Source organism: Oreochromis aureus, linkage group 18, assembly GCF_013358895.1.
Source record: "Oreochromis aureus strain Israel breed Guangdong linkage group 18, ZZ_aureus, whole genome shotgun sequence".
Taxonomy (NCBI): Eukaryota; Metazoa; Chordata; class Actinopteri; order Cichliformes; family Cichlidae; genus Oreochromis; species Oreochromis aureus.
Genome location: NC_052959.1, coordinates 25,277,376 through 25,305,325, shown reverse-complemented (window position 1 = coordinate 25,305,325; position 27,950 = coordinate 25,277,376). Strand labels below are relative to the sequence as shown.

General features: G+C 38.9%; 1 protein-coding gene across 1 annotated transcript in view; it reads left to right on the top strand.

Annotated features, from left to right (window-relative positions):
- The window catches only part of st6galnac5a (ST6 (alpha-N-acetyl-neuraminyl-2,3-beta-galactosyl-1,3)-N-acetylgalactosaminide alpha-2,6-sialyltransferase 5a), a 58,759-nt gene extending 33,963 nt beyond the window's left edge, over window positions 1–24,796 (top strand). The window contains exons 3-5 of the mRNA XM_031731140.2: window positions 3,372–3,784; window positions 16,456–16,563; window positions 22,991–24,796. Coding sequence (XP_031587000.1) covers window positions 3,372–3,784; window positions 16,456–16,563; window positions 22,991–23,240 — 771 coding nt within the window. The 3' untranslated portion in view covers window positions 23,241–24,796. The remainder of the gene's footprint in view (window positions 1–3,371; window positions 3,785–16,455; window positions 16,564–22,990) is intronic.
- The last annotated feature ends 3,154 nt before the right edge of the window (window positions 24,797–27,950 follow it).

Sequence of the window (27,950 nt, the reverse complement as noted above, 5' to 3'; positions counted from 1 at the left end):
GAACATTTTAGACTTTTCATAAATCTTTCTTTGTGTGTGAAATGCTGCCTTTTTAAATAAAATTGTATGAGATGTTAAGAGGCCCCAGATACACACTGCTTTTGAGTAACAGTCAGGAGCCAAGAGTTTAGTGTTTACCAGTGTTTTGCAGTTTGTAAAATTATTGTACTCCCAGCCACCACAAAAGCAAAGCCACTGACAGATGAAGTGAATAACATTACAATTTTCTGCTGGTAAAGCTTTACTGCTGGTATGTAAATGTTGCTTTGACACACAACACCTACTCAAACATAAAGGCCAAGAAGCCCCTCCCTCCCATGCCCACTGGACTGAAAGGATTTGTTACCAGCGTTACAAACCACTGGAAATCGCCATGCCTCCCAGAGGTGCCTCGGTTATATTGAGGCAAGAGGGGGACCTACACAGTATCAGTCAGCTGGTTTTATTGTAATAGCTGATTGGTGAATGACTACTGGGTTAAAAGTAGACTATTTTCCTTTAAATTGTGCTGGAGGAGAATATGAAGTACCATTGAAATTGGATAAAATTACCTTTCACTCCCTAAAGAACTGCACAGTTTGTCGTATACCTACCGCAGAACGACTCCTCCCAGCCTTTATATCAAATCACCCTTTTATAAAGAAACTGTGGCTCAGTGGAATAGTTTTTTTTATTCTGCTGAATTATCTCAAAAATAAAAAGCTTCCTGGAAAAATCAGAAAAGCTTTTAATTAGAGCAGCTAGACTGTTTTATGGTACAGCAGAAAATACTTTGTCTGATTCTTTCCCTTCATCTGTGTCTTTTTCCCACTGCTGGTAAGACAAAACATAATCAGGATTGGGAAATTCACTGAGTTGCATTATTGATCACAGCTTTGATCAGGTGTTGTAACCAGAGACTGATAAAAGTAAGAAAAACTCTTAACACTCAGAGTTTAAATGTAGCATATCTTTTAATTATGTTCAAAGGTATTTTGTTCAGCAAGGAGGAACAAAGGCAGCGATTTCAAAGACATAAATGATAGATGTGTCTTGAATTATAAACCATTTGTTGGATGAATCTTTAAATGGAGTTCGAATTTCAGGGGGGTTTCGAGGATAAATTGGATGTGAAAGATATTTTCGGTTCTTTGGAGTCAGCAGGCGCTCGCGTCCCATCTCGAGGTAAACCACAGTTTACCTGGACTTTATCGCCTCAACCCAGAACCACCATATTGGATGGGTCACGTAATTCCGGCTGGAATGGAGAACCTCGTCCAAAGCATGCAGCTTATTTCTTAGTAATAGCCTGACCGAGCTCCCCAAAGAGGCCAATTCTGGCCAGCAAGGCCCACTTAAATGCTCCGTGAGACAGAGGAGGAGAGAATAAGGTCTGTGGAGCCACTTAAAAGCCCCTGGGTAAAAATGGGATTTCTGACCTGCTCCGCTGGTGTCGCAGCTCTTCAGCCAGATTAGCTGTCAAAGCTCTGCCAGGTGGGAGAGGAAGGGCCAGGGGAAGACGGGAGGAACTGATGGATGCTGGTGCTGTTCTTGGTGATGATGTAGACCACCAGGACCTCATTAGCTCAACATTTCATCAAACACGGTGGCACCAGCGTGGCTCTCTGTGCCTCCATCTATCTCTCGCTTGGCCCTGTCTCTCTCCCTCCTTTACATATCCTTGATTTCCGTACCCCTTCTGTGGTCCTCTTTTCGTTCCTGCCTCTTTTCCATCTTTCTGTCACCCTCCCTTTTTTTATTTCTCCCTGCACCTTAAGGTCTCATTAAACAGATGAGCCCGCTCCGCCACTAATCTGCCACTAAGTCAAAGTCGGCAGATGACGACGATAATGGCACATCTTCCTCCACCCCCGCTCCACCCCCACACATATTGGGCTATTATCATTTGTTCTTGTTAATGCCAAGAAAATGTAAATTTGTTATGGCTATAAGAGTGTAAATAACTACCACACGTATCAGCTGGGGTGATATTTCAGGGCACATTAGAGGGCTCTGCAGGGCTGGTTTGCATATCATTGATTTTCAGTGCAGTGGTGTGTGTCTGTGTATGTGTGGCAGCGTGGGGGGGAATCACAGACATGCCCACACATACATGCAAAGCACATGTGCAGCAGCTTCATGCATACCAACAACATGCAGAGCAGCTTTACATATATAAATAGGGCTATGCAAATGATTTATGTGCATGCCGTAGTGAAAAAGAGGTCACGCTTACATCAGGGGGCAGTGGTGTCGTATGTTTTTAGCCATAGACACAGATGTAATTTAAAATAAACAAAAGATCTATTCATTTGCTATTCATTAATTACTTATTTTCCTTATTCTCTGTCATATACTATTACGGGGATGCATATTACTCTAACACATGGCCAAAGTTTCAAATAATAAAGCCAGTTTTGACACCCTTCGTCATCCTTCCTTTATCAGAATAAAGCTGGCGTAAAGGGAGGGCAAGGGAGCTTGTTTATTTAATGCTGCACCATGGCTCAGCATAAAGTAAGATAAAAAAAATTGCTTCTAACTGTGAATTTTGAAAAGCAGCTGTATTAGAGTCCAAGAATACAAGCCTGGAAATGAACATAATTTAATGAATTTAATTTAATAATAGAGCAAAAGAAAAAAGGAGCTCTGCCGTGGCAGCTCATATATGGACAGGAGCAAGAAGAAAAACACTCCAACTAGAAATGAATTCAAATAAATATGTTCATGTTGTAAATACCCTCATGTTCATCATGCAAAAGCAGTATTTGTGCTATCTTTACAGCTGTCAGTATAATGATGAATATTGTTGTGATAGTCTGTGTTTCTATTGACATGCTTGTCCTGTGTGCTGTATTTTATTAACAATATAATGTTTTGTGAGTTTCCCATGAAGTATTGCAGGTGAATTTTCTGCATCTTGGTGTTGGTTTTGGAGGTAAACACACATTTTTCTGTTGTGTGGGAGTGAGAGAAAGATTTAAGGTGAATCCTTTATAAGACCCTGGGGTTTCTACCAATCGCAAAGCAATATGACAAGCTACATATACCCAGGAGGCTCTGTCGCTACCCATTTGTCAACAAAGCATTTTCTGCCTCAAACACATTGTGAAGCTTTTTACCAAAGTTCCCCTAGGTGTGCATTTCTGTCTGCTTTGCATTTCTCTGTATAAACCAAGGCTAAACAGAACTTCACAGCGTTTTTGACTTGTGGAAAAAAGAGTTTGTAGACTTTCAAACAAATAACTGCAGAAAACTAACAGAGAAATTCTGCTGCTGTGCTTCAGGGGTATTCACGGAAGGATGTGGAAGCCAACTATTGTGAGAAAGTTCATGTTTGCTTACTTCCTGTTTTTTTTTCTTCTTCTTCTTTGCCCTCTTCTCTCACTCAGCCTCTCAGGATGCACTGCCACACCTGCGCCCTGGTGACTAGCTCAGGTCACCTCATTGGAGGCGGTCGGGGTGAAGAGATCGACCGGGCCGAGTGCGTGATCCGCATGAACGACGCTCCCACCGCCAGAGGTTACGCCCGTGACGTCGGTCGCCGCACCTCCCTGCGTGTCATAGCACACTCCAGCATGCAGCGGGTCTTGCGGAGTCGCAACGAACTGCTCAACGCCAGCCAGGACACAGTTTTTATCTTCTGGGGCCCCAGCAACTACATGAGGCATGATGGGAAGGGCCTAGTGTACAACAACCTGAGGCTCATGAAAGAGGTGCTGCCCAAGCTCAAAGTCTACATGATCTCCTGGCAGAAGATGCTCCAGTTTGATGAACTCTTCAAGAAGGAGACCGGCAAGGACAGGTGAGGGTGTCACTGCATCAGAATCCATCATCATCAGGAGTCTAATAATAGCTCAGCTAAAGCTATAATTTAATTAATATGTAATTAGTTTTATAAAGTTTTAATCATTCTGTCCTTAAACAAACTTAACAGGTTGATTTTTATAGTTTGTACAAATGCGTTACTATCTGATCAGTCAAACGTTCACATGTCACTATCCCTGTGGAAATCAACCATATGCCACTAGGCTGTAGTCCCTCCCACATACTGTATCGAAAGCAAGGAAAGATATTCAGTCACTACCAATTTCATTCACTTGTGTGATTCGTCTGACCTTCAGGGCAGCACAGTCAATACTTTTCAAGCTACAAGTTTCACAGCTTCTTTAGCTATTACATCAGCAGAAAATTCAGCAATATTTCTCTTGTGAATTTGTCCAAACTTTTCCAACACATATTACACAAAGATTAGTAAATTGATAAATTTGGTGCACGACTTGCCCGGCGAATGCTATACAATGAGCTCATGTTACTGATAATGATGCTGGAATAGTGTTGCATTTTTGTTATGTGGAGTTTTTGCATTGCAAGAATGCATGCGGGACCAAAGATATGTTAACTTTGGCTTCTCTTGTTTGCCTGTGCTGTTGTTGGTCCTTTAGTTGGGCTTATGTAAAAGACAAAACTCATAGTGCAAAGAACATCGTGTAATGAAGTGAAACCAAATGCTTAAAACTGTCCTCTGCAGCCATCGTTTGTTCTTCTCAGCCATCTTTCTTTGATCTTTGTTGTCTTTTGAGCTCCTTCATCTTTATCTTGAACCCTTCTCGGATTTTTCCGTTTTCTGTTCAAGCCAACTTTTTATCCAATCAGATTTCAACCTACACATAACATTTGAGTCACAGACAATGCTGTTTGAGGACTATAAACACGTCTTGGTTGAACTTCCACAATCCTTATTTTTGTGTAGGCTGAGAAACAAAAGTGGGACCATAAATCTGGCCTGATCCAATTCAGAGCACATAGTCTATAGCAACTATACCATATGCCTTTTCCCAAATAGTCTCTTTTATTCCAGCACCGTATGAAAGTCAGCTTGTTTTATGTTGTAAACGTGTATTTGTCTGTCAAACCATGGCTATGCCTTTAGTAATACAGTACGTACCATGCTTGCAGGAAACCCTTAAACTAAATGGACAAGAGTAGGTGGTTGCAAAGCATGCCTCTGCATTCATAATCCGTGCTGTGCTTGAAAAACAGACTTTAGCAAGTAAACCTGGATGTCATGGAAACATGGACGTGCAAGTTTCTCGCATAAAGAAGTCTCAGATATTGTAATTTATTTACAAAAATACTCGAATGCGTCTCAGAGGGATTTACTTTAAAGTAGTAAAGAAAGGAATGTAAGTGACAACACAAGCTTTCACTTTCTTTTGTGTGGTGTCCTAATGGCTTCCTAAAAATTACCCCGAGTTTCAGTTGCAAAATGAACAGTGTTAAAGGACTCCGTTTTAATGAGTCGGAGATGAGTTCTCAGCCCCGTGGCCATTAACTCTTAATGAAAACCCACCCATACACACACTGTTTGTGTCTCCGTCGCTTTATCTGAGCCTTTGTTTGGGGTGTCATCGGAGATTGAATCTGACTTCAGCTTAAGATAGATGCCGTGGGGGAAATCGCCGAGCAGAGGATTTGGTGAATGGCTCAGACATCAATCCTTCAGAATCTGTGCCTACAATCATGGTAAATGTTTACAGTGAGCAGGCTTTCTCTGTTATTGTTCGTATTTACAGTTTCTCATCCTTTCTAGCACCAGGCATTAACATCAGTGAGAATTATTCGAGGTCCTTTCTGCTCCATGGAGCGTGGAAGCAGAGAGAAATAAAGCCTTAATATATTAGTGTTATATCTTTGTAATGCTCGAGATAAATTTAAAGGAAGCTCTTTGCATGCAAAATGTCCCGTACCTTTATGAAGCAATATTTTATCTAATTTGGAAAATGAATCCCGTGTTCTTTAAGAACTGGGAGCCTGTGGACGCAGCATTAAAAGCAGAGTTTCTGGGTAATCAACCGTGCGATCGGCAACCCTGCAAGCTTAATTGTAATTATGGGTTATGCCTTTTCAGTAAAGAGAACTAATATGGTTTAGGATGATGCCACATCCTGCAGTTTTTAATAACACATACAGAAGAGAGAAGGGAAGCAGGTGTCCCTCTGCATCCTTTCTGGTAAATTGCTAGAATGAGCCTTAACTGGTGATTAGAGTCAAATTAGCTTTTGAAATAACTTTTTTTCTCCCTTGTCTGTGTTTTCTGTTCCCATGATGCTTTGTTGTAATTGTTAACAGCCCAACTGTGGTTTCTGCTGGAGCTAGCTGCAGTGTATAATATCATGATTTAAGATAGGTCAGTTATCAAAAAGATCTAGGTTGAATCCCTTTAACTGTGCGTCTTACATCAAACCTTGGCAGTCGTATTGAAACGTGCTTTGATGGCTTATGAACATTGGTCAAAAAGAGGAAAAAGCCACAGCAGGGCAGCTGTGCATCAGAGAATAAGGAGACAGCTGGAGCAGTGGACAAATTACATAGCTGTGAAGAACAGCTGAAAGGGACTCATTTATAAAACAGACTTTTGATCGGTTTTGATCTTAAGCAGGATTTACAGTAAGCAGAAGCAAAACTTAACTTTGAGCTTATCTCAAAGCAACATTTTGACTTGTAATAAGTTTTCTGCAGGTTATGTAGAGGTGTTTCAGTATGGGTTGTAAACACGGTCTGCGGTGACCTTTGTAGTTCTGTCCTTCTGCCCAACTCCTCTTCTTCTACTGCAACATTACGCTGGTTCCCAAAACAAAATAAAAGGGTCTGCTGCAAGAAATTTGCCAGTGATTGGCAGATGAAGCCTGCAGATGTGTCCACAGTGTTTTTATTCCCATGGAAATGACCTAACATTGTGTAGCTACACAATTCTACACACTTCTACATAATGTTACATACTTTGAAATAAAAAAGTTGAACCCTAGAGTGTTACTGGGAGACATTATTGGTTATGTTACCTTTGTGACTTTTTAAAAAATTCTATGTTGCTAATCAAGGTCATGGAAGTTACCCTCAATGGTTCCTCACTTATTTAAAGTAACGTATTTTCTACAAAATGTATATGTTAAAGATGTAAGAAAAACATATAAACTCAAAGGAACATTTTTATTGACTGACAATGCTCACAAATGTAACACAAATATAAAAGTACAGTCCTGTCCAGTCGTCTAGGCAACCACTTCATATCACTTGGTGAAATTTAATCCATAGACCTGATTGAGCATGTGTATACACCTAAATATAGGTTGTGCTATCCTAAAGCATGGTATTTGACGGGCTAACACAACAACAGTCTCCGTCTTTCCATAAAAGAGCAGAGCAGGCAGCTGCAAAAGAAAAGAGTGCATTTTAACGGAAACAGTGTAGATCTTCTAAAAAAAATAATATAAAAATTATAGATATAAATTGTAAATATAACAAGAAGTAATTAAATCAAAACTAAGTAAGTCACAGATTTCGAATTACTAAATCAATTAGCAGTAATAAGACTCACAGTAAAATTAATACCAATTAATCAAAAACTTTTATAAGGTCATAAAACTGAGGAAAATCAGAAATACCTCTAAGTGTGGCTTATTAAATGCATCTGATGTATGTCTGAAAACTGACTTGCCAGTTTTAGATGAAGAGGGTGTGTGATCAGATATGGCTCCACCACTTTTCATGCCATAAAGTTTCACTAATTTCTAGAAATACTACACAAACAAAAAATTAGAACAACTATGCAGCTGCAAAAGCTGTGACTTTCATTAATCTACCACTGTTACTTTCGATGTTATGGTCATTGATGTAAGAGTAGATGGGGTGAAAAACAGAATTTCCCAAATTCCAGAAGAACACTGAGGGTTGAAATGCTCCAGGCAACTTGAGGCTGTTAAGACCTGTCACATCACCTGATCTTTGCTGATTGGCTGGGAGATGTCCATATAGTTCTACAACCACAGAGAGGTTTGGGGAGGACAATTTTGATGTCTTTCAAAGTTACCATATAGGGTTCTCTGGCAGATAAAGTGTTTAAACCTATTGAAATCAACAAGGCTATTTTTAAGTCTTTATCCTTGTTTGCCAACCAAAGATGTGTTGTCCTTCATCGTTCCCAGGATTCGATCTACCAAGAAGCTGGGTGTTCTCCCTTGATGGTGTTGCAGAGTAGACAGAGCAGGCAGCAGATAGCAAGCAAGATGAGATGGAAAGAGGAGGGACACATGACAGACAGCTTGAAAGGCAGATTGACAGATCTGTAAAGATCACGGGCTTGAGGCTGATTGGCTCAGAGCCCTGGCAGATCACTGGACAAGAATAGTGATATTGACATTTTGAATGAGCAAAAAAGAGCAATAGTAACAGCCCACATCACCAAGTGGAACTGATGTTTAAGGTAACAGTACAGATCTTCTAAGTTGAACTTACAAAACAGTGAGGGGAAATAAAATTTAAGGTGATTTGAGATTTATAAATTAAAGTTAAAAGTGGTATTCTTAGAGCGTGCTTAAACTGAGACTTGTATGCCTTTTTATAAATAAGAGCCCAAAAGGAAGAGCTTCTGATCTTTTGAGGTAAAATTTGAGAATATTCAACAGGCTCAGCAGTGAAAAAGCTCCCTGCTAAATGAAAAGAATAGGACACATTTACAAACCAAGTAACCTTTAAAGGCCATGCAGACACCCACACGTTTCCACTTATTTTGGATGATAAGACTTTTGCTCAGGTTGAAGGTGGGCAAAACCTTTGCTGTGACTCATGAAATGTCACAGGACTCCTTAAGCTATTATGACCAAGATAAAGGTGTAATTGGTCACACAAACAACACAAATTGATGAAAGAAAAGTGATGTGCCTCATATCAATGCATGCAGTGTGGAGATTTCCACTATTTCTACATTGGTTTTTGTTGTTTGAAGACTAGTTGAGACTTGTTCTCCTTCTGCTCTGTGTTGTAGCAAAAGTGCTTGCCTGGGCTCACTCACCAGCAGAAGGAAATATTTTTGCTGATCTTCTTAAATTTCAGTTAAAATGTCAACATTTATCTGTTACAAGCTTAGACCCACACAGAATTGAAGAAAGCAGTCTAAAGTCAATTTACAGTCCAACACCAAACTGAAGCGAGGATTCAGGTTTGCTGCTTGTAGAGAATGAACATTATTAAAGATATATAATGAGGGGAATGTACAGTATTAGGAAAAGATTATATGTGGAAGGAGACTGCAAACAAAACATATTCAGACTACATTATTGCTGCCATTTCCATGGATATAAAAAAGAGTGAAATACAAGAGAAACTGTGATCAGACAGAACGTGATGTGGAAGTCAAGTAGATACAGAGGCGACTAGAAAAAGTGAAGGAGTTTAAATTAGTAATCAACCCTAAACACTGCAATCACTCAGGATGAAAGTGTCAGGTATAAATAACCTTGCACACACACAAAATGAACTCACATATTTTTAGACTTTTTCTTTATAGGAGTGTCATGAAATAATGATGCTTCACAGATGTTTCAGCTTGAACTTACAACAGCAAATCACACCTGTATGTGACCTTCACACAGTAATAACAATAAGAAGCTCAAAGACAATATAGCTGCTATATATGTATAGTAGCAGTCATCATTGTGGTCATTTTGGGCTTTTAATTATTATTTTTTTTAACTTTTCTTTTTCCAGGGTGGAAAAATAAACAGCAACCATCTGTATTGGCTTTAAAAATAAGAATTGGATGCACAAGTTTGAATTTATTTAGGATTTTCTCTGATCCACACAGACTCAAAAGTACAGGCTCAAATATATCCATACAATTGCACTAATATTTGGTTAAATATCCCTTAAAAGCTTCTTGATGGCTACGAAAAGCATCTTTGCAAGGTGCAAGTTGCTAACATAATTTTGGCTGGATATTTGACCAACTCTGCTTGGCATAATTGGTGAAGTTCATTCAAATTTCCTCGATTTCCTGGCACCAACCTGGCTTTTAAGTGCAGTCCACAAATTTTTAAAAAGGTTGAGGTCGAGGCTTTGGGACGACCATTCCAGAAACTTAATGTTAGTGTGTAACAAAGTTTCAAGCATCTATAAAAATCTATGAAATCATTAAAAACCCCAAATTACCACGACATTCATGATCATAAACTTCTGACCACAATTGCACAAATATAACTAAAAAAACCCAACTCCATCCACCCCAAAGAGATTTAACAGTCATTTCTCTTATTAGTGATGGAAATGCAATGGTAAGCAAAATCTTATGTTGAAATATAGAAATGTGATTTTAAGACTCAACAAAGAAAGCTCAACATGCAATTAAACTTATAGCTAAATGTGTACCTTTTCTGGGTTTACAATCCCAAACCATGTAAACATGAGAAGCAGCACTGCTCTCCTTCACAGGGATAAATGTGTCGTCCCACTCACAGCTTGCCTCAAGTCCTTTTAAAAGACAGTCATTGAAGCTAAGAGCTTGACATTTCACACCACATTATTCATCAGCATGTTCATAAACAAGGAAATGAGGAAGACTTCTTAAGTGAGATTAGCTGCATGCCTCCTGACTAAGACCTCCACACATCCACCACAGATTGGTTGGTGTCAAAATGCTGTGCTTTGAACTCTCAAAGTTTTCTCATTTGCAAAGAAGAGCTTGTGTGTATGCATGCCTCTGTGTGTGTGTGTTTGAGAGACAGGGCTGTTGTTATATTAAAGCCCGGTGGCCATGTTTGCATATCAAAACAAATCAGCATGTTCCAGACAAACTGGGTCCTGTCTTAATTAAATGAAAATGAGAAGCCTGTGCTTCTTCTGCGATAGCATCACTTTGGGTCGACAGTGTTGTTTGCTGCATGGACAGACTCTAATAAAGCAGCAAGTCACACAAAAGGGTGTTGTCACTGTTCATAACACTGTGGCCAGTGTGGGCCGATTGATTTGGTGGGTCTGGATTGTTCAACCACATTTTAAATCAACAGCCATTTTGTGGTGCGTTTTTCCAGCAAACACAAAGCTTTATTGGACCACAGAGAAATAAGGAGCGGCTGTACCTGGAGAGGTTGTTTTTGCTTGATTTGAAGGAAGAGAGCAAACTAAGACTGGGTTTATAGTTTCTATTTACTGTAGCTGTAGTGCATGTTTGTCCTACGCTATTTTTATTTAACCGAATGAGCATCTTCAAAAGTTCCCACTGTGGAGGATAAAAGTAGCAATGCAAAATACTTCAGAAGTTGGTGAAATCTTAATGTCTGTACAGAGCTAAGAAAAAATATTTTACAAGTAGTTTTTAGAATCATATTTAATTGTTAAGGGAAAAACAACAATCCAAATCTACCTGGCTCTTTGTGAAAAAGTAAGCTTCTTTGTTTTCCTGCCTCTTACTTCGCAACTGGTCCAAGAAGATGACTGCTGTCCCTGAGCCTGGCTCAATTCTATTCTATTTATATGGCACCAAATCACAACAACAGCCCCCTCAAGGCGTTTTATATTGTAAGGTAAAGACCCTACAATAACACAGAGAATACCCCATTAATCAAGCGACCCCCTTTGAGGAGGCACTTGGCAACAGCGGGAAGGAAAAACTCCCTTTTTAACAGTAAGGAACCTCCCTGCAACTACCTTATAATATATGTCACATTCAAATGACTGGTTAGCTGGTACTAGATGAATAAAACTGAAATGAAGTGATGACTGTTGTCTCATAGGTGCTCAAACAGATTGACGTCAAACCAAATAAACACCTTCAATTCTTTGTTGTATTCTTGAAACAATATTTTGGAGCTGATCCCTTCTTTTAAACACTCATTCTTGTTGATTTTGTCTTTTAATATCTTTCATGAAAATTAGAAAACCAGTGAAGATCTCTGCATGATTTATTAATTATTTCAGTGCAGACCTCGGCGAGGGTTCCCTTAAATTTCACAGCAGTCTACTCCTTAGCTTTCCGAGATGTTTCTTTTTACATCAAAGTCTGACCGACACTGCACCGCAGCTTGTCTAAAAATGCATCAAAGCATAGACTTAAAGCCTTGCCATGACAAAACAGCAGAGTTTAACTTTTTAGGTACGCTCTAGGGTGCTGTCTATAATGCCTTCTCATACACTTTTAACACTGGTAACATTTCCTCGCTCCCTTATAACCTTCCCAGGAAGACATTTCTCTGCCACCTTCCTAAGAAAGAGAAATGCTCAAAGTTTAGGTGCTAAACAGGGCTTTCTTTCAGGAGTTTTGCTTGACATATACCCCACAACCCCACCCCCCCAACTCCCTGCACTGCTGTATCTGTGAGAAAACGAGGGAGAGAAGGTCTGAACACCTTTTCAAACAGCCAGGTAAACCCTCCACTCCAAATGTGTCACCTCATCAACAGCAGGCGAGCAGAGTTTCGAGATGCCTGCCTGGTTGTTCTTGTCAAGACTTTTCTTATCAGGGCCCAGGCTTTGTTTCTCTGTCTTGCCAAGTTAAAGCCTCGGCTGCTGCAGATGCTGATGCATATGTGTGGGAACAGACAAGAAGGAGTAACAAGCTTTGAGAAGCAGCAGGGTGATGAGGCCGGTCGGGAGATAAGGAACGCATGCTGTCAAAGTGCTCTCAAGCAAGAGTTTGAATATGAGCCTGCTCACTTTTCCTCCGCCACATCATTTTAAAACTATAATGAACTGTGCTTGGAAAAGAATCAAAGGAAAGAGCGCAGAAATTTTTTGACACGTTTACCGTGTAGCTTCCTGTTGGTTCAGTGTAATGATCGCAACATGTGCATAACTAAATCGCACCAGATGTGGTTGACATTCACGGTCACTATCACTTTGATAAATGGGATTTTTTAAGGAACCGCAAAGGGGTTGATGCATGTGATGTTGAGGGAAAGTTTTCAGAAGTGATGAAATTTGGTAGAGACTCTGCATTCAAACTGTCACTAGCATAAAATCTGAGACAAGATGAGAAACAGAGCCCTGTGGCTACACAAGTAAAACACCCCCAAATCTCCTACGGTGGAGCAAGACATCAAAAACTTAAAAGAGATAAATACTGTAAATGACCACAAACCATACAGCAAAGTTGCAAAGTTGTTTTATCGTTATGCGTCTTCTAGAGCTTTTACTATATGTTTGCAGATGTTTTGTGTCATTTTGCTTCTTTTTTTTTTTAGGTTTTGTGACTCTGCCTGAGGGGTGTTCTAAAAAGAGAGATTAATGGGCCAGAGTTTTCAGTGTCACAAAGGTGCATCCCTTTTTACCTGGCTGGATCACTATGGTAACTTATGCTGAACACATAATCGCTCCGGAGCAGGTTATGTTCAGAGCTTCACTTTAATATTGTGTGTAAATGCCACATTTTCACTCATTCTTTTCCTGACTGCAGGCAGTGAGTGGGAGATGGATTCTTTTCTTTGACTGGGTATTTGTCTGCATGGAGTTGGTGATGCAGTTGATGTGTAAATATAAATATATAAATAAATATGAGTAAATATATTCATGGTGCAAATTTGCTCCCAACTTGCAGATATTGCAGGTAACTGATCAGTCTAATTATAGGCTATTTATCACTGGGAATATTAAATCAATACAGTGGTTTCTGTGTATCCCTCATTATGGGATGGAGCTTCTCAAGTAGTCTGTAATGTTTGATGTTTCACACCTGTGCAGATGTCACATTAGACGAAAACGGTGGAGCTCAGAATAAGTGGTAAACAAATAAATGAAACGCTGAATTCACAAGAATAGATGTTTATGTCAGTATTCCTCTCTTGCCTTATTTGCAGCGCCAGTATGTTTTTCACATTTTATATATATTTTTATATTCTTTATAAGACCTCTTGCAATGTCTCAAACTGGAGTAGGTGGCACTTAGTTGGCCCATTTTGTGCAGAAGAAGAGTCGGCTGACGAGACTGCCTCTTTTATGTAAGCACGCACAGAAACTGAAGCAGAAAGCCTGGGAACCCATCATCTCAGAGTAGGACTTCAGTTATACTGACTGGAAACAAACTTTCTTTGTCATACATATTGTTTTATATAATCCTATGGATTAGTTTCCTTGCATTGCTTTGTACTTTTGCGTTCTGCATCTCCTTGTAGTGATTTCTGGCCATCCGTTGTTTTTGGTTTGTCTCTTTGTGCAGGGTAAAGGCCAGTTGGTTGGCCAAGTTGGTTATTATAGGAAAAACCACACCTGCTTTTAGCAATATGATGACATTAGCATTTACTGTCAAAAGAGTTCACTTTTTTTTCCCATCATCTCCCTACGCATTAAATACACGTGACTCCACCAGAGCTGGAATTGCTGTTTTTATCACCAGAGCATTTTATAAATGCAATATTCAGGCTAAACTTGTTTTGAAATCTAAAATTGATGGTGACATTATGCGAAACAAATTGTCTAAGAACATCAGACAAAGTCGGTGTATCCTCAGCTGACTCATTTTCACCATAAGGTTTTCTTAGCTTTGTTTCATCTGTCAAAATTATGCATACATTAGAGGTTGCGTGACTTTATAGTTTCCTCTTATGCCTGCCCTTTGTAGTTGTGTTGGACTTTGAATTATGAAAGAGGAAATTCATATAATGCATTAGTTAGACCACATTTTGCCTCATTCGCTGTGCTCCATTTATTTTTTTTCTCATAAAGCTTCAGTAAAAGTTGCAGTGTTTATTTACCAAAAGCCATCTAAAAGTGCATCAAACACTGAGAGGTTAATGCATCCACTGGTTACCTATAACAGTTCCCATCAGGATAGTTCAGCTGTTCAGCAGGGGAAGCTCAATGAGAACCACATTTGAGTCTAATTTAGCTTAAGGATTCAATTGTGCTGTATTTTATAGCATAAACCTGCTACATCAGCTCATATTTGAATCACTTCACAGTGTGTACGAGGGAGTTATGATGCATTTTGTAATACATTTTCATAAGATGATTTGATGAATTCTGATTTTTGCAAAATGTTTTTGGACAACGGCAGCTCAACTCATCTGCATGAATTTTAGTTGGAAGGGATTACAGCTGTGGCTACAGGCCAGCGAGCTGGAGATCAGTATCATTGTGAGGTTTTGTTGCTACTATACTGTGAAAATGAGACCATGCTGGTAACGCTGTGAGACTCTAGGCAAAGCTATGTTTTAAACTAAATACTGGCAGTCTCATGTTGAGGTTTAGCAGTTAAATGGTCTGCATTTATACAGCACCTTCCCACCTTCTGTAGGTTCAACAAAGTGCTTTACAGCATGTTCTCATTCAGCAGTTCTCACACAGGCTGCTGAACACACCAGTGGCAGTGCAGTCCTGCCACAGGCAGCATCAAGTAGTTTTATTTACCACAAGTATAGAACATCAGTCGCTAACTTTTATGCTGTAAGTCAGAGAGACTCTACAATAATAGAAAGAGAACCGCAACAATCCAGCAATCTGCTGTAAGGAAGCACTTGGTCAAAGTGGAACTTGGGTACAGTTTTCCTCCCAAGACCGCTTTGGTACTTTGCCTTTGGGTTAGCAGGGTCATTCTCAGGCCTTTTCCTGTGTTGAAATCCTTCAGAAGCTGAAAAAAACATGCTTCATACCGCAGCTAAACAGATTTTTAGTTTCATTATTAATCAAAAATAAAAAGAGCCAAGAACAACTTGCAAGAAGGTAAATGATTCATGTCACACAACAGCAAACAAATGACTGGGGTTGTGTTTATTTTTCCTAAATGAGGTTTGTTCAGCTGAGTACAGCGGAGGTCGATGGGAATTTTGTTACTTTTGCATATTTTTCATAGTTGCAGTGTACAAGGGCAAAGGTCGAAGGATCACCAAAGTAGCTCGGCTTCATGCTCTGTTGGGATATTTTTGTTTGAATGAATTTATTTAATCAGCATCCAAAGGTCATTTCAAAAGATTTGCTGTGTTTTTATACTAGAATCTAAATGAAAAGCACTGCTCTATAAAGATGTCAGTGCAGCGATATTGTAAACTTCATTTGAACATTGAACCGAAATTATTAAGCTTATTTTCATTTCATCTTCAGTTGTAACTTAAAGGTTTTCAGCGACCTCTAGAAGTGGTGCGAGTTTCAGCACACTGGAGACCATCAAATCTACACAAAACCAACAAGGAATTCTTTAAAAAAGTATGATAGTCAGGCAGGAGGTTTTTTGCAGTCCTATGATGGAGTACCGGTACATGTTGAAGCACATTTAGATTTTTTTAAGTGCAATGTTAATATTTCATTTTGTTTTTTTCATAACATCATGTCTGATTAGCGGTCAGCTCTTTTCTTCCTGAAGGCAGGCAGATCGTTCTGCATGCTGAAGGTATGTCATCCAACTATCGACACTTCATGCAGAGCAAGGCTCTTTTCTGATTAAGGATTTGATTATTTGACAGGGTTCATTTGTACCAGTCGATGCATAAGATGGATTTGTATTTTAATGAAGCTGTGCTGGAACTTGAATGATCTTGCAGCCAGGAATATCGACCTCAGGATTTAGACAGATCTTTATTCTGCCCTAATACGCCAATGTGAGATTTTCTAATGATCTATCCCAGTTTTTCAGTTTTCATCCTTGTGGTCTCCCACGCACTAAATCCATCTAACTATCTTCTTTCACCCCCTACATCCTCCTCCTTCCCTCTGCAGGAAAATATCGAAGACCTGGCTGAGCACCGGCTGGTTCACTATGACCATCGCCCTGGAGCTGTGCGATAGGATCAATGTCTATGGCATGGTGGCGCCTGACTTCTGCAGGTGAGAAAGTGGAGCTGAAAGTCAAAGATCATCACCAGCTCCACCAGCAAGCACCATCATTGAGATTTTTTTTAAAGGAGAGCCATAAATGCAGTAACTTCCAATATGAATTCGTAGCAGCACAGCTGCCTGATAAGAAAGATTAAAACTAAATATATTCAGACAGCTGAAAATGAAATTTCAGTGTGGCTGGAGAGGGTTTTGGAATACTTAAATTGCTTGTGTATTAGTAAATAATAATTCAGTAAACTGACAAGTATTCATAATGTTGAAAGAAAAGGCAGAGTCCTGGGTTTTCTTCTGTTTCAGAAACATTATTATAGAGCCAGCGCCTGTTAACAGAGGTGTTAGATTTACACTGATCATCCAAATACAATGTAAAATTTCAGATGGGGAAAAAAACGACAGTGAAAGGATTTTCACTAATACAGAGCGCCTGGTCAAATTCCCTGCTATTGCATTAAAGCTTGAGTCATGGCTCCCTTTGCTTTTTCTGGCTTTGTCTACCTTTTTGTGCTGGTACATTTGGTTTGCTTTCTGCACCATTCAATATCCCCACAACAAGCTTTTTACTTTTTCATTCGCTGCAGTGTGGCATCAATAAAAATATCCAACAATTGACCGACACACAATGGATTATCTGGTCCCGAGGCTGGGAAAGCACACATTGGTCGTGAACTCTGAATACAGACAACTGAAAAGCTGCATTGCTTTACTGCATTTAAAATCAGAATGTTTTTGTCCTCCACATGTTCTGTATTATTCAGTATGCAAATGCAGATATAAGAGCACCCAGCCATGAACTGGAACATGCGTGCATGAGGGATAATGCCTCGTGTGTAGCCTGAAGGCAGGCATATTTTACCAGAGTAATTTCTGTTTGAGAGATGCTTTTCATTAGGTCAGGTTAATGCATGTACTATAATGCTGATTAGATGATAAGAAGTCATTTTGTTGACAAGCAGAACTATATATTGCTATCTTATGAGGACAGTGTACTTTAAGTATATACTGACTAAACACTTTATAACTATAACTTCTTCGGAACTGGCTTTTTTCTCTGGGCACAGATTCAACACGGTTCCTCTGAGATATTGACATGACAGCATCACACAGCATCAGCAGATTTGTCAGCCGTATATCCATGATGAGAATCTCCCACATCCACTACATCCCACAGGTGCTCTATTGGACTGAGATTTAGTGACTATAGATGCCATTTGAGTGCAGTGAACTCAGTGCCATTTTAAAGAAACCAGTCTCAGTTGATTTCAGCTCAAACTCCAATATCCTGCTGGAAGCAGCCATAGTAACACCGTGGTCATAACTGGATGGCTATCCCAACAATACTCACGTAGCCTGTGCCATTTAAACAATGCTCACTTGTTACCAAGAGGCACAAACGATGCAGAGTAAAGATCCACCATAACATTACACCACCTCACCACCGCCATCACTGAGAGTACAAGGCAGGATGTGTCTGTTCTTTCTGTTGTTTATGCCAAATTTGACCCTACCATCCAAAAATCAAGAAATCGAGGCAACAATTTTTCAGTCTTCTCTCATTCAATTTTGGTGAGCTCATATGAGCTGTAGCCTCAGGTTACTCTTCTCAGCAGGCAGGATTGGCACCCAATGTGGGCTTTTGCTACTGTAGCCCATCGGCTTCAAGGTTCAATGTGTGGTGCATTCAGAGATGCTCTTCTGCATACTTTGGTTGTAAGGAGTTCAGTTACTGCTGCCTTACTATCAGCTCAAAGCAGTTTTTGCATTCTCCTCTTGACCATGTCTACATGCCTAATTTCACTGAGTTGCTGCCATGTGATTTGCTTTGTAGATATTTGTGTTAACAAGCAGCTAAAGAGGTTAACCTAGCAAAGTGGCCGGTGGGTGCAGGTGTCACTAAAATGCAGCATCTGACTGTTTCTGCTGTCAGACAGCAATCTCGATTCAGCGCAGTAGGTTAGAATAAAATTTTAGCCTGAAGCAGATAAGATTCTGGATTTATGTTTTTAAATCGCTCTTCTTGAAAGTTCCAATTAAAGAAAATCGGATACTCTTTTAAACACTGTTTAACAACATTGTTAGTTATTGTTGATAAGGAACATTACAGCATTGTTCTATGATGTGTTGACTTTTCATAAGATGAAAGGATGTAAATATGTTAAACTTTGTGTAATTGCATTTTTAATTAATTAAGTAAATTGGCCTATTAAGGGCTAATAATGCAATTAAAATAGTAAAGAAGCATATAAATTATTCCAACTTTCAGATTTTTCTTGGTTGCAGCAAAATTATTAAATAATTTATTCATTAATAGAAAGAAGTAAATTAAATTCTAGCAAATGCAACAGATGCAAGCCAAATTATATGTTAAAAAAAGTGTATCAATGCATCAATACTGTAGATTCACAGTACAAGGAACTTTCAGAGAAGCGCTGGTCCTCTATAGGAGAAATGAACTATGGGTTATGCAGCAGTTTGTGACTCCTCTTGCTTCTGGCAACCAAATTAACCAGCCTCGTTAGCAGAGTTTAATGGTTTGAATTACAGCTCACGTCTCATCGGTCTCAGCCTGTGCTTTAATTGGGGGATTTTATTGAACAGGGAACAAATCTTATTAGATTTCTCAATAAAAAAGAACAAACTGTAAAATGTTCTGTATATCTTTGTCCTTGGCTGTGATTGCTTAAAGAATATTTTTTTATTTTGGGTTTTAGCACAAATTCAATATAGACACGAACGATGAGGGTGTGCTGCTGTTTCATTTCTTTGAGCAATCATTGGCCTAAGCCAATATTTAGCATGTCTCTTAGTTTACATCATGACTGCAGTCAGTCGATTTTTACTGAATGCGATGCTACTGAGAATTTAAAAGTGTACCTCAAATGCCATGTCAGATTCACTTTATTGACATTCAAGTGTGTGTATAAATATATAACGCTAAAGCATTAATAAATAAATAACACATATAAATAATGCATGAATTGTAATATTAAAATATTCCTTACAAGACTTCAGTGCTGCCTTTTCTGTTATGTAACTTTTTTCAGTCGTAAGGTGCAGGGAGATTTTTTTTACTTTGTTAAATCGCTGCTACATGCTGTTTATGGACTGCTTTTAAAATGCCCACCTTTCCTTTTTCCCCAAAGGAACACTTTCTTGTAAAAACAAATTGATTCTGAAGAAGTTAAAAATCATTTTTAGTAAGTCAATTTTGGGGCCTGTGATTTTTACACAGTGGCCAGATTTCTCAAAGTAATTTTTTTTGTTTGTTTGTTTTTTTATAAATGATTGAACAAAGTGGTGAAGTACATTTCCCCACATTTTAAGGTGTCTTTAGAACTCACAGTCTTTATTGCACTCCCAGCGTCTGCAGAGAGGCTGGGGAACAACATGAAACCATCCCTGTTAGGCTTTCATGACAATGTCTTACTTGGCACAAACTGTACAACGCTGAACAACTTCTGTTACACCAAAGTTTCAGTGTTGTGCAAGACATCTGGAAACAAAGAAATAAAAGGATACATCTGCCACTGAGATTATAAAAACAGAAGGGGTTCAGAACTAATTATTTTCCAGATCTTACAAAAAAATTATATAATACAGTTGGAAAATTTCATTTTACTGTTGCAGTTTTTTAACTGAAACAAAACTAACAAAGCCAGCACCCTTGTCTTTTCATGCTATTAAAGCATTTCGAGTGATGTAAACCAGCGCTATCATTTGCTCAGCAGTTGCAATATCTTACAAACTCACATTTAAAATGTATCACGGCCAGAAATGCACACAATCTGAGTCCAAGACTCAAATTTGGTTTGAGCTCATATTGAATGGAAAAATGGGCAGATGTGGAAAAATCTAATGGCATAATGATTAATATATGAAGATAAATTGCTCTATGGACGTGATGAGTGGTGCAGGTGAAAATGCTAAAATGCCTCATTAATATTTCAGCAGAATCTCAGCTATTATGACAGATGTGTGTGAAGAAGCGATTTAACACTGGGCAAAATTCAGAAATGAAAATTGTTTGAAATACGCAAACAGGAATCTACTTTCTTCACCATCTAATTTAATTTAAATGAAAATCTGAGCAGTTAATCTGCAAAGATAAATTAAGCTGAAAAATCATTAACACCATTAAGGTTGGGTTTTCCAATTTTAGAAACAGAATACGGTGCAGTATTTGCACCGTATTTGCTACACTGTTATAACACAATAATATGTTGTCAGCTTTGTGAGAGCAGTTTGTTTGGCTCGCTCTTTCTTCAAGCTTACAATGCCCTTGTGTATAAAGAAATATTTTCCTAGCCTGGTAAAGAAAGAATTCTCCCTGACCTCAAGTACATCCGACACTTCAGAGCATTCAGGGTCTACAATGTTGTGCAAAGCCTTAAACCAGAAGGCTGTAATGCTGTTTACTAAGAAACAGAACATGCAAGTTTCAACATATTTTGGGCATGTATGGTGTTGTGTACTTCTACTTTTAAAAAAGAAAGACGTAGATGTTCTTTCTAGATGCTCCAGCTCCTCCCACAGTCCAAAGGTGCGCAAGTTAGGTTAGCAATTCTATATTCTTTCTATATTGGTGTGAATATGAGCATGAATGTTTGTCTGCCTCTCTTTGCCAGCTTTGAGACAGACTGGTCCTATGACCTTCAGACCTTCTCATCCTATGACAGCTTAAACAAAACAAATAGAAGGAAGTGGTTAATCTGTCTGAGAAATCAAAGACACTCTATGCTCAAGTTTGTGTAAAGGGTGGAGGGGAAAAAATGGACAGAGCAAATTACAAATTCTGAGGGGTGTAGATATTGAGAGCATTGTTTTCCTTTTTATTGTACAAAAGAATAAGCACACAAACAGGTGTTAAAGCTCGGTGCATACTGACTCTAACTCAGCAGCCAAAGCTTGATTTTGAGCAGATAACAGAAGCAGTTGTGAGCAGTCACGGTGTAACCTTGTAATTTTCTAACACTGTAACATTTGTTTCTACCTGGTTCTATAGTAGAATCATTGTGGCCACAACCAGGACTGTGTGGGATTTTGGAAAGTTGAAGAAACCTAAGATTGTTTGTAACAGTGCAGTTGGGCAAAAGAATTACCTACTAAGTCACGTAATAATTTATATTGCAAGCGCCAGTAGGTGTTATTTTGTGCAGGCTGTGATCAGCCTTATGTACCATGAAACTTCTTTTTTGCAACCAGTGAAACGCACTGCAACGTAAGAAAACACCAGCAAATACAAAAGTGCTGCAAAAGCACACAAAACACAACAGAAGTGTTTTTGGGCGAGACGATGATTTGATGGAACAGTTGCAGAAGTGACAAGCTAACAGTAAACAGCAAATAGCAAACATGTATCTATAGTACTATAAGAATCATGCAAATCAAACACATTACCTTGCATCTTTTTCTCCTTCACAACACCAACAAATACTCTGCTGCTTTTAACCGTGTCTCAGCCCAATCGTTCACATGTTCTGGTTTCTGTGACTTCACTAGGTGTTCTGTCATGTTATTGTGTCCCCAGAAACACTGCTGTTGTGTTTTCTGTGGGTTTTTTTTTATTTACACAGTGTTTTACTCAACTTCTGTAGTGTTTTGAGTGCTTTTACAGCGTTATTCTATTTGCTAGTGTTTTAGGTTTGACCTCTCCGGGCCACCGTACACTGAAGTCAACCCCGTCCATCCACAAGTCAAAATGTTGGATTGTTATCTCAAAATTTCAACTTGTAATTCAAAACTGAGAAAATAACCATCTCTGCTAAATTGTGGCAAAAAGTGTATTTTTTTCAGTCACGCTTCTATATTTTTCACTTCATGATTCAATCTTGTAAAGCATTTATTGTAGTGAATCTCATTGTACGTCTTTTCTCTCTTTACACTAATCTCAAGTGATGAGCGAAACAGCTGCCCTCCCATCACTTTGTTCTGCCTATTAAATGGGAGCGCCCTCCCCCACTGTCACCAACTGGATCCTCGCCGGGTTTCTGTCTATACAACTGCAATGTCTTTACTTTGCAGGGCACCTGGGATTACTTTGTAATGTCTGTTGAATGATAAATAAAACTGAACTCAGTTGGATTTGAATGAAATGTTGATATATGAAGTGCCATGAACTTAAACCAAGCACAAGAGACTTATTATTCATGTTCAAACAGAGCTGCTGCTTTTAGCTTTTTTTCTTTGCTTAGCTTTTCCGCTCACTCTTTAGCAGCAGGTGGCATTTAAAAAGTCATAAAAACTAGTTAAATTTAGCTGTGTGGGCCCTGCAAACCTCAAACAAATGAATGCAGATCAGTCTCTCTCCCTCACCTTGAAATGAAAAATGCATTCTGGTGTCACATGAACCTCTGTGACTCATTAAAGTGGTTTTAAATGTCAACAGTCTCTTCCTCCCTCTCTCTTTCCATCACTGCAGGGAGCCTCAGAACCACTCTGTCCCCTATCACTACTATGAGCCACGTGGCCCAGATGAGTGCGCTATGTACATTTCTCACGAGCGTGGGCGACGGGGCAGTCATCACCGCTTTATAACAGAGAAGCGCGTCTTCGCCAACTGGGCACGGACATTTGACATCCATTTCTACCAGCCGGACTGGAGCCCCCCGCCTCTCCCAGCCAACCGGACGCTTGAGGGGACAGTCACTGCAGCTCCGCTGAAGACGTGACTTTTGTGGGGTTAAAGAAAATACTTTAGAAATTTGTGTAAGGACTGTAAAGATTTGCATTCAGGGGTTGCGGCACCCTTGAAACAACGAATAAAACATGAAGGAAAATTAGTCATTACAGATGAAAACAGATGCAGCTCCAGCAGTGTTTTGTTTACTGTGGTGAACCAATTCAAACTTGAACAACCCTCACTGAAAGCCTTGTAAAGTGAGGTAATACAAGAAGGCAACATCATTACACACTCTGCTCATGATGCATGCATGCAATGTCTTACTGTGGACTCTCTAGCTCGTCGTGCATATGTGTGTGTGTATGCATATGTTTACTAGAGGGATCACAGGGGATATAAACTTGAGTCTGGTCTATCGACAAAGTCACTGTTGAATCAAGGATCTGTGCAGGATTCACTGCCGGATTCGTGGAAAGAAAAATACCATTAGAATGTTTTGAAATCTTGCTACTGGAGGCAGTGCAAGGTGAATACAAATAATGGTGTAGCTCGAGTTAAATTTGGCTATTTGAAAGTGCGAACAATCACTGTTCAGGTGTGATATTCCTCTGCATTTTTCAAAGATTGGGGAGGTCAAGTTGAATGAGATTTGTTAGACCTCCCATGTCACACAACAAAGGCTCAGACACCTTCAAAGCATTTTTATAAATCACTTCCCTGACTTTCATTTAGGCTGCCTTTCAGATGTGTGCATTATGAGCTCACCTTAACTCAAACGTCTCGATGTCGCACAGTCTGGCTGAATGACAAGCGTGTACTGGTTTTATCCTGTGCGTATGTGTGTGTGTGCACCTCCTCTGGTCCCAGATGTATGTATCATAAGGCTTTGTTGGCTCCTGTCACCAGTTAATAATGAGATCATATAGCTACCAGCTGGGTGTAAATGCACAACCATGTCACACAAGACAGGTAGGAGATTAGGATCGAGGGCAGGGATGCAGCAGCAGCTATCCATCCGACTGTGTATCTGCTGCCAGGTCTGAAAGCCCAAATCAACAAGCAGGAGAATTACACCGTTTCAATGAATGCTGGGTTTTCTTCTTACTTTTTTTTTTTTTTAAATTAAACTGGTGAGTATGTAATATGTCTCTCTCTTGTTCTCATTTACATACATATACACTCTACTCTTGTTTAATACAATATATAGTACGTGTAGACTCCCGCTCGTGATTTTCTTTCCCTCCTTTCTTGATCCATGAATAAGAATCTGGAGTCGATCAGGATAAAGCGATGAGATGTGGGGTTATCTTAATGATACATCCTGGTGCAAAGTCCCTATTGATTTTACTCTCATCTCTGTAATGTGAGTAATGAGAGCAGAGATGCCGTGGGTCAGATACATGGGTGCTTGCACCATGAGGGCATGTTTCACAGTACATTTCCTCGGCGGAGACAAAGACACAACTGCTTCTCATACATCATGAACAGCTGCTGCAGTGTCTGCGGTATGCTGCCAGGCTGAGAGTGCTTCTAACTTTGTACTGCAGCGAGAATCTGGATTTTTTTTTCTTTTCCCGAGAGATGTGCACTCATCCATCAATGACAGTGTGTTATTTGTGTCTATTAGCAATATGGTAAGTAGTTGAATATTTTTATTTTTTGCCTAATTAAACAAATCATGCTGTGTAGGTTTGCAAATCCTCACTCTTTGCATTATAGATGATCACTTTGGTTTAGAAAATGAAAGAAAACAGTGAAAAATGCTCATCTAAATTACCCAGGCTACCGTGATATTTCCTGATTGTTCAAAATCTGAAGATTTTTATCAAACAGCGAGAAAATCCTGAGAAAGAAGTAAATCTCCACCAGTGGTATTTTTGATATCTTTGCTTCATAAATAACTTAAATACTTTGACACTTTGGAAGATCTGATTATTCCCTTTCTTGCAGAGAGTTAGATGAAAAGACTGTTACCTCTCTCATGGCTGTAGCCAGTTAGCGTAGCACAAGCTGAAAGTTAAATGTAAAAAGAAAATAATACTAATAAAAGCCATCTGCGCTACTATTTGTTTTGTGGTAGTCAAATGAAACATACAGAAGCAAGTCTCAACAGTATCCTCACTCCCCCTGTATAAGCATGAATGGTATCAGTCTTGTTGTCTGTAAAATCTGTTGTTAGTTTTATGTTGACCAGTTGACTAATCGTTTGAGAACTTAGTAAAGCACCATTTATCAGTAGCTTTGTGGTAAACAAAGTGGTGTAAGACAGAGGTGAAAATGCAGGGGAAAATAATTTGAATGTAACTTCTGTACTTGTGTTCAGCAGTGACCAGGAGGGAAAGATGATGTATGTAGGCTGTGTGGAGGCGAGAGAGCCAGTGATTCACCTTCACCCTTGAGTGACGGCAGCTGCCATTTTCACTTTTCAATCTTGTTCTTCCTGTCTGGTTGTGACATCAGGCTGTGTCATACTGAAATAATAATGAAACACGGGACTAGCTACAAGGCTCTCTCATTACTCCCCAGAGCTACAAATAGATTCTTGACCATGTTCATAACCGAGTGTGGGAGCATTTTTTTGTATTTGAAAATTGCACTGTACTGCCATCTCATAGAAGATGAGGAATATAAATCAAGCTGACAAAGAAAGGGGAATTCAAATATGCAGTAAAAGGACAATTTAGTTATTAGACTGTGGAGCTTTTACCAGATCAATAAAATCTACTTAATTCATATTGGGATGATTAAAGGCTCATTGCATTCTCTAATAGTCAGAAATATTAACATAGCAGGGCTGTAATTAAAAATCTTCATCTGAAGTCAGATGCTATAAAGTTGTTTTGTGACTAAACAGGGTATGCAGGCTTTTAGATTTTTTTTATATCATATAGAACAAGAAGCACCCTGAGAGTGCAAACCTCTGCCAACACAGCTTTCTCTCTGGGCAGGGTCTACTTTTAAAGGAATCCTATTAAATTTTGGATATATTTATTTTGTTTTCTTTTTTCCTTTTAAATGTACTTTAAAATGGAGTGGGTGTAAAATTTATTGTTTGTAGTGCAGTAAAAAATACACGTTATGGGGTCAACTTGAAAGAAAGGCAGATGTGAAATGTGAAAGTGGGATCAGAGGTCGTTATATAGGACATTATTTGGATATTTTAATGCGAGCTGTAATGTGATATTTAGAATCCCCATATATCATTCCCCTATACACCTGTATGTTGTCACTACGAATAATGGCAATAAGAAACATATGTTTAAATAGCTCTGTATGGCATTATTATCACTTTGAACAGTCTTAAAGGACAGATCAAAGGTCAATTGAGCACTTACATTTTAAATCTTTATGAGGTACTTTATGTTTGCTGAAAATACGCACCACACTTGATTTCTAATTTTTAAGGATTTTTGTTAATTTTTGACCAATAAATCATTAAGGTGGCCTCAAAATTATGTATTGATGTATGTAGCGTACATTTTAAGTGATCCGTAACATGACAGTACTCTAAACGCCTACAAAGTTTTATCAAAATTCCTTCAAAACTTTTAAAGCTGTTGTGTTTACAGACAGAATGACACGCATGCATGCAAACACTATCAAGCTTTTGATCCTAAAAAATTAAATTGGGGTTCTATTTTGAAAATCACATCGTATTAAGGAGTCTTACTGTAATACACCAAATCTCCATCTCTGTCTGTCCGGGAACTCCTCCTACACCATACAGAGTTGAGCTTCCAAACTTGGCACACAGGTCCACCTTAAGCCTAGCAAACACCTATCCATCCATCCACCTTTCCATCCATCCTCTTCCGCTTATCCTCATTAGGCTCGCGGGGGGGTCGGATCCTATCCCAACTGTAGCAACCACCTAACAACAACTAAATTCACGAGCCTTTTATGCTGAAATAGGGATTTTAAAGCATCCTGTTGAAGTCCTATAACTAGTAAGTTAGGTCATTATTAAGATTGTCATTCTAATATGTATGAGGGCTTGTAGTTTGAACATTTCTCATACATGAGTATAAAAATTACATACACACAAAAAACACTGGTCTTTCATTAAGAAACTGAGGGCCTTTATATTGAAAGTCAGATATTTCTCAGCATTGTGATAATGTTGTAAAATTTAATCATTTTTATTTTGAAATACCGGCAGAAGCAGCTTTAAATTGTGAATGGCATCTTAAATAGTTGCTGATTTGCCTTTAAACTACAAACAGCCTGACTTATAAATTCAGTCTTGTTTTCCTCTTACTATGTCTATACTAAAAACCTCAGACAGATGGATTAATTGGTTTAAATGTTTTGAATATGACAAACGAGCTCGTTATCACACTGATTGAACAGTTTTTCTGAGACAAACTGTGCAGGATTATAGTTTTAATAAAAACTATAGTATAAAAACAATAAAGACTTCACCTGACAATGTAAAGCGGGATTTTTTTTTTTATTTGCAACAACTCCAACAATGAAACTTTAAACTGAAATGAACATATCACAGAAAACCAGCAGGGATGTCATGGCCTTAAAATGTGCCACTAATCCTTTTCAGTACATCCCAGCAGTATTTATCAATTCCTAATTAACACGACCCAGATACACGACAGAAAAGGCTAGAAGAATGGACAAATTAAAAATAACGGATTTGGGTCTATTGAAGTTTTTTGGTTTGGTTGGGCTACTGATGTATGACAATGCATATTAGAGCTATTACAGAATAAAAAGAAAATTACGGAGCTCTGGGATGGGGGTAATA